The sequence below is a fragment of the Lampetra planeri genome, chromosome 54, assembly GCF_965212315.1.
Source record: "Lampetra planeri chromosome 54, kcLamPlan1.2.h2, whole genome shotgun sequence".
Lineage (NCBI taxonomy): Eukaryota > Metazoa > Chordata > Hyperoartia > Petromyzontiformes > Petromyzontidae > Lampetra > Lampetra planeri.
This window is the reverse complement of record NC_136160.1, coordinates 5,297,465-5,309,890: the sequence shown is the minus strand read 5'-3', so window position 1 is coordinate 5,309,890 and position 12,426 is coordinate 5,297,465. Positions and strand designations below refer to the sequence as shown.

The window sequence follows — 12,426 nt, the reverse complement described above, 5'->3', positions numbered from 1 at the left end:
AAAAAAAAATATCGCGAGAGCAAAGGGCGGTTGTAAATAACGCAAGGAGTGAAATTAATGGTTGCTTGAGTCAACAAGACATAAATACAAGGCCATGAGATTTACAAAGGCAAAGATGCCCCGTGTAGCCTTTACCAGACTGTCGGGGCAAGTGCTGCTAAGCGAGTAGCACCTATGAAGGCCGGCACTGTGGCGCACGAGGGGGGTGGGGGGTGGCCAGCACTACGCCTGCCCGCCCACCCGCCTTTGTCTCCCCAATGATGATATTTACAGGGTGCACCAGGTTCTCCTTAAAGGCCGATTGGAGACCTCCGGGGAAAGTCCAAGGACCAGTGCTGATATTTGTCACCGATGTTTACCGTTAGTGGGAATCAAACTCACTGGCAATCAAAATCATCGCTCGCCACTGTATGTGTGTGTGTTGCTCAAAACACACATACAAAGACGCCCCATATAGCCTTCACCAGACTGTTGGGGCAAGTGTTGTTAGCGAGCGCCGAATAAGACCGGCACGGCGAACGTGCGAGTGGACAGCACCAACGCCTGCCCGGCCGCCTTTGTCTCCCCAGCGATGATGTTTACACACCGCACCAGGTGCCCGTCTAAGGCCGGGTTTATACGTAAACAAAGATAAAAGATCCGCCCCTGTATAGCCCGAAACAAACCGTTGCGGGCAAGTGCTGTTCGCTAGTAGCACCTTAGAAGGGTGACACGGCACACGAGGGGGTGGGTGGCCAGCACCACGCCCGGCCGCCTTTGTCTCCCCAGTGGCAATGATTACACACCAGGTACTCATTTGAGGGCTGAGTCGACCTAGGGGAGGCCCAGGACCGGTTCAGATAATCGTCCCTGGTGTTGGTGGCCGTGAGCGGGAATCGAAACTCGGGTTGCCGGGTCCGCAGCGCAGCAACACTAACCGCTACACCCCACCCCCCTCCCGAGACATAACCACACAGACGCAGCACACACAGCTGGTCTCTTCATCAAAGACAGCTTACAACGGAGAGATGCACCTCGGCGCAAATAAAACGCATCTTCAAATCGGCTGCCAAGTCTTTCAAAGCCATAAATACACCGGGGAAATAAAAAATAATGTAATATCCCACCCCCCCCCCCCCGTGGAAATGAAAGCACATGCAGTTCAAGGTTATGAGTTAAATATTTCACGAGAATCAGGTGTTATTTATTTATTTACCGTTCTCGGGAGGAAGCTAATTTACTGACAACAAAATGTTCGAGGCTATTAGCCGGAGCGCAACGGGTGCGCAGCGCACCGGACGTGATAGCCAGAGGTCACCGGGTCGATCTCCTATCTCCCGGCGCGGCAGTCGTGAACCGCCTCGGTCCACCCAAACAGTGTCAAGAGGGTGTGAGTGCGAGTACAAGAGAGTATGCGAGTGTGCGAGTGTGTGAGTGAGTGTGTGTGTGTAAGGGGGTGTTTGTAAGAGTGTGGGGAGCGGTTAGCGCTACGCTGCCCAACGAACCCGACGACCCGAGTTCGATTCCCGCTCATTGCCAACACCGGTGAAAAATTTCGAAACCGGTCCTGGGCCTCCCCTAGGTCGACTTGGCCTCAAATGAACACCTGGTGCGGTGTGTAAACATGCACCACTGACTGTTAGCGAGGACCTATGAAGTCCGGCACGACACACGACGAGGTGGATGGCCAACACCACGCCCGGCCGCCTTTGTCTCCCCAGTGGTGATGTTTTACACAACGCACCAGCTACTCAGCCTGAAATGAGTCGACCTAGGGGAGGCCCAGGACCGTTTCAAATAAATCGCCACTGGTGTCGGCCATTAGCGGGAATCAAACTTGAGTCACCGGGTTCGTAACCACGACACTACAATGACATAGACCCCACGTATAGCCTTAACAGACTGTAGGAGCAAGTGCTGTTGGCGAGTAGCACTTGTGAAGGCATGGTACGGCACACGAGGGGGTGGGTGGCCAACACACACACGCACACGGGGACACCGTGACCCACATCATCATCATGATCATGATCATCGCGCGCCGCCACCCTCTACGTCCGAATCCCTCACCGGCGAGCCCTCGCTGAAGGTGAGCAACCTCAGCGGGGTCACGACCTCCACCTCCACCCCAGCCATCCCGGCTTGGGTCATGAGGTCGGCGACGGCCGCTTGACCCAACCAGCGGCAGTCCTGACCTCCGACCCCGATGATGTAGTCACATTCCTTGATGCCCGATCGCTGGGGGGGGGGGGGGGGGGAGTGGGGGTGTGGGGGAGTGGAGGTGTGGGGGTGTGGGGGGTGTGGAGGTGTCGGGGTGTGGGGGAGTGGGGGAGTGGGGGTGAGTGGGGGAGCGGGGGAGCGGGGGAGCGGAGTGCGGGGGGGCAGCCGGTTGTTAGGGCGGCCGCCATCTTGTCCAGTATTTTGGTGACGCTGCGACGGCAGTAGCGTTGCACGAGCAACAAACAACAACAACGACTCGGCATTCGTCGACAGAAATGCCTTTAAAAAAACAAAAGATGACGTTATGGGCATCCGTTGTGCCATGAAGATGGGACCTGGTCCGAAAATTCGATTATAACCGAATTTGCCTTTAAAAAGGGGGGGGGGGAAACTATAATAGTTTTAAAAATAATTCTGATAATTGTGATGGTTTTTTTTCCCTTTTAAAAGGCAACACACACAGGGTGGTGTGGTTATTGACGAACGAGTTGAATAGTTGTTAAGTGTTGATTTCACGTCACTGCCAACGCAACAGCAGCAGCATCACCACCAAGTAATCAGTTTAATCATATCCACAATAGCTGGGGAGAGTGAGAGCGAGTGAATGGGCGACCGATGTAAATTATATCGATGTTCTACGTTGGCCCGGTGTGCGGGAATGTCGCACGTTTTAAACACACGAGCGAGCCAAATAGCGATTACAATTCCTGAACGGGCTTCGCGTACACCCAGCCAGTCCCGCGCCACCAAATTACTTTTTCATTTTAATGAACCTGCCGAGGGATACGGCGGCCATCATTCTTCACAACGCCGGGCCCGATTACAATCAATCAGCGTCGGCACACCGAAACTTTCTTGGCAAACGTTCATTTTAAACGCGCCGTTCATAATTCCGCTAAATCGATCGTATTCCGGTGAGCAGCCGGTCCCCATCAGGCCGTCCATTCGCGTGATCGATGCAGCATTAAAAGGATGGATTTGATCCCGTCACCGATCAAGGCGACGGGTCGCCATCGCGAACGCACGTGCCACTCCACTGCTGGATGAAGGGGGGCCACCTCTACGTCGTGCGGGGTCGCGGGGGTTACGCGACGCTAATTCACCACGCTGGTCGACGAGGGCGGGTCCAGGACTGATTCGGATGTCGCTCGACAATGAAGTTGGCGGCCGTTGCTTGAAATCGAGCCTCAGGATTGCCAGGGTCAACCTGGGTGAGGCAGGTCAATAGGGCCACCGACCGTTGACTTATCCACAAAGCGGTACTCGTTTTTATCGACCCCGGAGAGATGATGGGGCTCAGTCACGTCCCGCCCCCACCCTCCGAACAGGGTTTGTGAGCCGCTCGCTCCATCACCGAGCCACCTGGCTACATAAAAGCTAAATTGGAAACAAAATGTATTGATATCGTCAAGCATATATATGTATTTTTGCTCAAGCCACACATGTAACATGGTTCTGTTTTATTCTTGTGTGTGTAGTGGAAATGAGCTAAATGTGAAAGTGTAGAGGCCTGCTGCTGTTGGCCACGACCAGAGTGCTTCAGCAGAGAGAGAGTTCGTGTCGTGTCGCTGTTCCTCCTCCTCCTCCATTGAAAGAGGCCAGACCACAGTGGGTTTACAATACGGTCCAAAGTTTGGGTCGCATGGCCACAATCACACGACTCTGGCTTGTCGTCTTCAGTGTATCTGTGTGTATCTCGATCGATCATCACCATGTACCACTCTATGGATTCACGGTCTGGACTAAAGTTTGGGTTCCACGGCCTACAATCACACTGCTCTGGCTCGTGTCTTTTAATTTTTCATTCACGAAGAAGGCGATGCGCGTATCGGCCTGCCGACGAGGTTTCCGATGATGCGGCCGATAGGTTCCGCCCGTGCCGCCTTCGAGGAGGAGGTTAAAAGTTGAGCGCGGTTAAAATGACGTTGCGTCTCGTTTACCATGGCGGCGCTCCCAGGCTGGACCAGCACGACGCGGACGGGCGAATCACCGCCGAGCCGCATGCCGTATCCCTCCGCTGGCTTGGACAGGTGCACCTTGCGAGGCTTGCTCAGGCACTGCTTGGCCGAGAAGACCGACAGGGGGCCCTGGGCGCACGGAGAGACGACAACACGCAGCGGTGAGATGGCGAGCCACGCGTGACAATCAACACAATGTGACCGCCGAGGGGGGGGTCAGGAGGTCACGTCATGAGGACCGAGCGGACGATGAGAGGGCGACCCACACGGACCCTGCTCTGTGGTGCAGCCTTTGCGATTACTTGACGATGATGATGATCATACTGATGATGACAATGATGGTGATGACGACGACATTGATGATGATGACAATAACACTGGTCATTGTAAACGATGATGACAATAACGTCTATGACAATGGTGATGATGAAGACGCGACGGTCGATGATAACACCAATGATGATGATGATTACAACACTGAATATTATGACGATGACAACGGCGGCACTGAAGATGACGACGATACATCATTGGAACCTCATTTGCCAGTAGAAAAATATGATAATTGGTTTTTTACCCTTTTATCTGGCAACAAAAGGTGTCAGTTTTGTTGCCAGATAAAAGGGTAAAAAAACTATTATCGATGACGACGATGTAACGAGGTGCGAGATGGAGATGCGGCGTGTTACCAGCCGGCGGAAGATGTCTGTGCCCTCCACTTTGTCGAACACCGGGGGCTTCAGTTCTGGGTTGTGATGGGTTTCCGCTGTTTTTGGCGAAATGAGAGAGGGCGAAACACATTCGATCACGTTTTGTTTTTGCGGCAATTCCCTCGCCCCCCCCCCCCTCCATGACGTCATTCCCAGTCGCGCCATTGGCGCCGCGTCATCATGCAACGGAGAATTCGTTCAGAACTCTCATCGAGGGGTTGCTGGCCTTCATTTTTATTTCACCTTTATTTAACCAGGCAAAACAAAAATAATAACCTGTGAGGTTTGTGAACCTTTGTCTTTGTGTCAATGTGTCTTTGTATGAAATGTAGAATTTATTGCGTACCATACGCAGCCAACAGTGCTAAAACACGCTTACATTGCCTCTCTTAAACACACACACACACAAAGACAAAGATCCACAGTATTGTAACTTGCTGACCCGCCCCCGCCCGCCTGGACATCTGCTGTGAAAAGGAGCTTCGTAGCTCATCGGATTCCTCCAGTCTAAATCAAGATTCCGATGATGGAGTTGGAGTGGCAGCCGGAGGTGAAAAACGCGCCCCGAGAGGATGACCACCGCCGTAGAGATGGAGCAAAGAGATCGGCGTGCGGGATTGATGGATCGTGACGCATCGAGGGACAGCGAGAGTTGGCGACGCAAACGTTGCAGTTGAGCAAACGCGGCGGCCGACACACGGCCCTGGAATTTCGATTTGCTTTGCCAAGTTGTCGACAGCCGCTTCACGTGCGTACCCTCAAAAACACGAACCTCAACAACAGCCCACGTACGCACCCCCGCACACACACACACACACATACCTGCGCGCGCGCACACACACACACACACACGCACACAAAGACACCCCAGAAAGCCTTTAACATACTGTTAGGGCAAGTGCTGTTAGCGACGTGGTATACGAGGTGGGTGGCCAGCACCACGCCCGACCGCCTTTGTCACCTCAATGGCGATGTTTACGCACCGTACCAGGTACTCATTTAAAGGTCGGGTCGACCTAGGGGAGGTCCAGGACCAGTTCAGATTTTCTTCGTGGGTTTGGGCCGCGAGTGGGAATCGAACTCGGTTTGCCAGGTTCGTAGTGCAGCGCGCGCTAACCCCTAACGCTACCACTCCCCACGCAGAGACGCACACACAGAGACAAAGATAAAGATCCCCCGTATAGCCTTAACAGACTGTAGGGGCAAGTGCTGTTAGCGAGCACCTATGAAGGCCGGAACGGTACACGAGGGGGTGGGTGGCCAACACCACGCCCGGCCGCCTTTGTCTCCCCAGTGACGATGTTTACACACAGCGCCAAGTACTTATTTTAAGGCTGAGTCGACCTAGGGGAGGCCCAGGACCGGTTCAGATAATCGTCACTGGTGTTGGCCGTGAGCGGGAATCGAACCCGGGTCGCCAGGTTCATAGCGCAGCGCGCCAACCGCTACACTACCTCTCCCCACACACAGAGACACACACACACACACAGAGACACACACACACACAGAGACACACACACACACAGGAATACGCACGGGCGATTTCGGGGGCCTCCGACGAGTTGATGAAGCCGCCGTCGGTTTCGAACTTGGCGAGCCGCGTCTTCGCCTGGTCGCGCGCCGTGGCCAGGAAGTTCTGCAGGTCGCCGAGCCTCCCCAGAGAGGATGCGGTGCGCACCGCATCCTCGTGCCGCCACACCGCCTTGCTCAGGTGGCCCAACGCTGCACGGGGAGGCACGGCAGGGAGACACGGCAGGGTGACACGGCCAGGTTAAGGGACGTACGGGGAGACACGGCCAGGTTAAGGGACATACGGGGAGACACGGCCAGGTTAAGGGACGTACGGGGAGACACGGGGAGACACGGGGAGACACGGCAGGGAGACACGGCCAGGTTAAGGGACGTACGGGGAGACACGGGGAGACACGGGCAGGGGAAGGGAGAGACGGCCAGGTTAAGGGACGTACGGGGAGACACGGGGAGGGGAAGGGAGACACGGGGAGACACGGGCAGGTGAAGGGAGACACGGCCAGGTTAAGGGACGTACGGGGAGACACGGGGAGACACGGGCAGGGGAAGGGAGACATGGGGAGACACGGGCAGGGGAAGGGAGACACGGGGAGACACGGGGAGACACGGGCAGGGGAAGGGAGACACGGGGAGACACGGGGAGGGGAAGGGAGACAAGGGGAGACACGGGGAGACACGGGCAGGGGAAGAGAGACACGGGGTGACACGGCCAGGTTAAGGGACGTACGGGGAGACACGGGCAGGTGAAGGGAGACACGGGGAAACACGGGCAGGTGAAGGGAGACACGGCAGGGAGACACGGCCAGGTTAAGGGACGTACGGGGAGACACGGAGGGGAAGGGAGACATGGCAGGGAGACACGGCCAGGTTAAGGGACGTGCGGGGAGACACGGAGGGGAAGGGAGACACGGCAGGGAGACACGGCCAGGTTAAGGGACGTACGGGGAGACACGGGGAGACACGGCAGGGAGACACGGCAGGGAGACACGGCAGGGAGACACGGCAGGGTGACACGGCCAGGTTAAGGGACGTACGGGGAGACACGGGGAGACACGGGCAGGTGAAGGGAGACACGGGGAAACACGGGCAGGTGAAGGGAGACATGGGGAGACACGGGGAGACACGGGGAGACACGGCCAGGTTAAGGGACGTACGGGGAGACACGGAGAGGGGAAGGGAGACACGGGCAGGGGAAGGGAGACACGGCAGGGAGACACGGGGAGACACGAGCAGGGGAAGGGAGACACGGGGAGACATGGGGAGACACGGGCAGGGAGACACAGGGAGACACGGGCAGGGGATTGGAGACACGACAGGGAGACACGGGGAGACACGGGCAGGGGAAGGGAGTCACGGGGAGATGAAGAGGAACAAAAGTAACTCCCGACATTTCAGAACTCATTCAAGCAAAATCTGGACCGTATTCAACATTCGGTCCGGAGTTTGCTTGTACAGAACGGATGCTGCCGAAATAATACACTTCCAGAAGGCTACGGGTCCAATTGGTTGTGTAATAAATAATTGTATTTGTCACGTGGATAGACACGTGTGTGTGAAGGGGACATTGTCTGTCAATCTATATAACTATTGATAGTCCCCACAACGACACCGATGATTATTTTACGGACATGTTTTTGTGCGCGCAGTCATTCTTGTTAGGGAATGGCCCCAAGGAAGAGGATGTCACAGAGCTACCTCTGAGATCCCTTCAAGAGACCTCTGGTCGACACACAGCAGAGGGCAGCACTTTCCTACCCACCTTTGCCACAGGGAGTGATTTCGTCGCATTTACTCGCTGTATTTAATTCTCAGAGATAGAATGTAGAACCAATTTAAGTGCAGAAGCAAATAAAATGTGATGTTTTTTTTTTTGCAGTCACCGTTGACCAGGCCGAGAACACCAACTCTTTTTAAATTTCGATTTAAAGCTTTCGTGACTGCAGGGATTCATCTTCTTGGTTCTTTCGGTAAAGTCACGTAGAAGGGAAGTAATAAAATAATAAAAATAAAACATAATAAAATAATTCTCACGACGTTTCGGCCACAACGCAAGCAGCCGTCCTCAGGTGAAGACCAGGTCTGTCGGGGAGACAGCGTCACCTGAGGACGGCTGCTTGCGTTGTGGCCGAAACGTCGTGAGAATTATTTCATTATGTTTGATTTTCATTATTTTATTATTTCCCTTCTACGTGACTTTACCGAAAGAACCAAGAAGATGAACACCAACTCTGCTGCAACTCGAGAAACTCGGCTTAACCGCTGCGGTCGGGGCGGGCCGAACCCAGGATTCGAACCCAGGATCCTAGCCGCGACGGCTCGTGGTTTCAGACACGACCATCGTGAATCACTCGGCTACCTCCCCCTTCCCCCGCTCGCGGTGTTTCAACGTCCAGAGGGAATGTCGGGGAATGATCCCCTTGAATCACCTGAGAGGAGCACTCAGGACCGCGTCTCCATGGCGACCCCTCGTGGTTAACGCTTGACCCCTGTCCCCGCGGCAACGTGCTTAGGACCCTTGACTTGAGGACTTCCATTGTACAGTGGATGCCTCGTGAACGATTGGAGCGTTTTATTTTGGATTTTTTTTTACATACGGTTAGAATTTTTATCTCTCGGTTGAAAAACATTTAAATGAAATACAACCTGAAGCGGCCGGGTGACTAAGTGGTCAGAGATGCCGACACCACTGAGTTCGAATCCAAGTTTCATTAAATTAGACCGGCTTCTCAAGCCTAGTAAGGCGATGGCCCAATCACCGATAACTGCACAAAAACCCCATTACATTCAATTTGATTCTGCCAAATTCCAGCTGTGAAAATTAAAAATGTGGGTTTGGCTGTTGTGCGACGAACATTGCTCTTATATACCGAGTGGGTGAGGAAGTATTGCCCCCCCACCCCCCACTTAACTGTGTGCGGACAAGAGGTCACTTGAAGAAATGTTTTATCTGGGAAGTAGCTCTACAATATCCACTTCCGCGGGCCGTGACCATGACCACCGTCATGCGACGCCGACAGTAGGCTTTCACTACCAATGTCGAGATTGGTAATTGGTTACTTTTGATTGAGATCGGCGTTGTAGGCATGACGTGAACACCTGATGGTGTTGGGTGGAATTTCCAGCGGAACGTGGGACAAAATTGTCTCTTCTGCTTGGGCTTTTTAACCTTCTCCCCTCCCTCCCCCCTTGATTGGCTCTGTCGCTGGGTGGTGGAGGGGTTATAGCAATAAAAAAAAAGTTGACATTATACAACACGTGACGACCCGACCCAAAAAGAGCCTTTATTGTGATGCAAAAATGGAGATAAAATGAGATTAAAAGTTGTTTTTGTTTCAATTGAGAAATTCAAATACAGCTCTAAGTAGCGATTAAAATAAAGTTTAGAAAACGTGGGTTGTTTTTTTTTTACTAGAAATGTTCTTGTCTGCAAATGACGTCAGTAAAATTTTTCAAAAAAATTCCACTGCCCCCCCTCCTCCCACCCCCCCCTTCGCTCCGCGCCCCCCTACCCCCCCAACACCCGACCCCTCCCCCCCCCCCCCCACTTTGCCCTGGTGCAACTCAGCTGTTCCACACTGGCCCATGGGCCAAACCGCCTTCGGACGCGAGTCATGCAGCGGCATTTGTGTTTAATTTGTTAAAAACAGCAAACTCTGAGCGGGTTTCGACCATTAGTGTGGGGGTGCGCAAGCACTTTGAGACAATGCCAATCCGATGGCAATGACAATAGTGATGGTGATGATGTCTAGGGATTGATGATAACGAAGGTGCTCATGACAATAAAGATGATGATGGCAATGATGATGAAGGTGTTAACAATGGCAATGATAATAATGATGATATCGAAGGTAATGATGATGTGTATGTTAACGATGATGATGATGTCTATGGTAATGATGATAAAGAACGTAATGATGATGATGTTGAGGTGTTCAGGCACTATTGATGACGATGATGATAACGATAAAACTATTGATAACAATAATCCTTTGATCCGAACAATGTGGACCTAAAGAGCATAGGCTACGGGAACAATGATGATGACAATGTTGTTGATGATGATGATGGGGTGTTTGGGGGCCTCAGCTAATTTAGCGATTGATGATGATGGAGAGACGATGATGGCGGCAGCGATGACGACGACGATGCTGACAAAGACATCGGCCGAAACAACGACGACAACAAACAAACAACGCTGATGACGTGTACCTAGCTTGGTACGCTCGTCGAGGTTCGTCACGACCACGTGCATGGAGGGTCCTTCGGGCAGAGTCTCGTGAACGTCCATGAGGGCCTTCTCCTGGTCGCGCGAGTCCTCGCCCGGCGCCGCTGCGGCCGTGAGAGACGCGGCAGAGATCGGTCACGGCGGTTACAGTCACAGTCACACCGATGGGCACGGCGGTTACGGTCACGGTGGTCATGGCAACGGTCACACTGGTGGTCATGGAAATGGCCGCGATCACGGTCATCAAAGCAATGTTCACGGCGACGATGGTCGGGATGTTCAGGGCAAAGGTCACAAAAAAAAGCACAAAATGGCGACACCCATCATCATCCATCAGGCTTGCTTGGAAGAATTGCTCCAAGTAAGCCTGAACAATTTTAAAAAATATTATCCATTTTTCATTTACCAGGTAAGGCCCACTGAGCTATTAGCTTCCTTTTCAGAAGTGGCCACAAATTATATCTCAATGAAGTGGCTTATCGCGTGGAAATATATCGCAGCCAAATCCCCTAAAAACACGTGTTTATAAATGTGCAGGGAAAACCCAGAGCACCGCAGAAAAATCCACATGACCACGGGGAGAGAGAGACACACGCAAAATCCAGGACACAGGATCGAACCTATACCAGGCGAGGTAGTTGACATCTCACCACCCCCATCCCACCTCCTCCTCCCTCCCCATCCAACTCCCTCCTCACCCATCCACCGCCTCCTCCCTCCCCATCCACCTCCTCCTCCTCCCCACTCCACCTCCTCCTCCCCATCCACCTCCACCCCCAACCACCAACCACCACCCCCACCACATCCACCCCCACCACCTCCTCCACCCCAACCACCTCCACCCCCACCACCTCCACCCCCATCCACATCCACCCCCATCCACCTCCCTCCTCCTCCCCAGCCACCATCCTCCCTCCCCATCCACCCCACCCCACATCCACACCTCCACCCCCAACACACATCCACACCCCATCCACCTCCTCCTCCTCCCCATCCCACCTCCACCTCCCCATCCACCACCACCCCCCCATCCACATCCACCCCACCACCTCCACCCCCATCCACCTCCTCCACCCCATCCACCTCCACCCCATCACCACCTCCTCCACCCCATCCACCTCCTCCCCATCCACCTCCCTCCACCCCCATCCACCTCCACCCCCTCATCCACCTCCTCCCACATCCACCTCCACCCCATCCACCACCTCCCCCATCCACCTCCTCCCCATCCACCTCCACCCCCATCCACCTCCACCCCATCCACCTCCTCCCCATCCACCTCCCTCCCCATCCACCTCCTCCCCATCCACAACCTCCTCCCCATCCCACCTCCACCCACCTCCACCTCCTCCCCATCCACCTCCTCCCCATCCACCTCCTCCCCCATCCCACCTCCTCCTCCCCTCCACCTCCTCCCCATCCACCTCCACCCACCTCCACCTCCACCCCTCCACCTCCCTCCTCCCCCATCCACCTCCTCCCCATCCACCTCCACCCCATCCACCTCCACCCCATCCACCTCCTCCTCCATCCACCTCCTCCCCATCCACCTCCAACCCACTCTCCACCTCCTCCCCATCCACCTCCCCCCATCCACCTCCACTCCCCATCCACCTCCTCCTCCCCATCCACCTCCTCCCCATCCACCTCCTCCCCATCCACCTCCACTCCCATCCACCTCCTCCCTCCCCATCCACCTCCTCCCCATCCAGCCTCCCAACCTCCTCCACCCGTCCTCCCCATCCACCTCCTCCCCATCCACCTCCACCCCATCCACCTCCTCCTCCCCCATCCACCTCCTCCCCAT

General features: G+C 54.5%; 1 protein-coding gene across 1 annotated transcript in view; it reads right to left on the bottom strand.

Moving 5' to 3' along the window:
* The window catches only part of LOC144735124 (rhophilin-2-like), a 58,700-nt gene that overhangs the window by 6,406 nt on the left and 39,868 nt on the right, over positions 1-12,426 (bottom strand). Inside the window, exons 5-9 of the mRNA XM_078617541.1 lie at positions 10,604-10,754; positions 6,401-6,586; positions 4,844-4,920; positions 4,137-4,283; positions 2,047-2,214 (exon numbers count right to left, since the gene is read on the bottom strand). Of these exons, the coding sequence (XP_078473667.1) occupies positions 2,047-2,214; positions 4,137-4,283; positions 4,844-4,920; positions 6,401-6,586; positions 10,604-10,754 (729 nt within the window). The remainder of the gene's footprint in view (positions 1-2,046; positions 2,215-4,136; positions 4,284-4,843; positions 4,921-6,400; positions 6,587-10,603; positions 10,755-12,426) is intronic.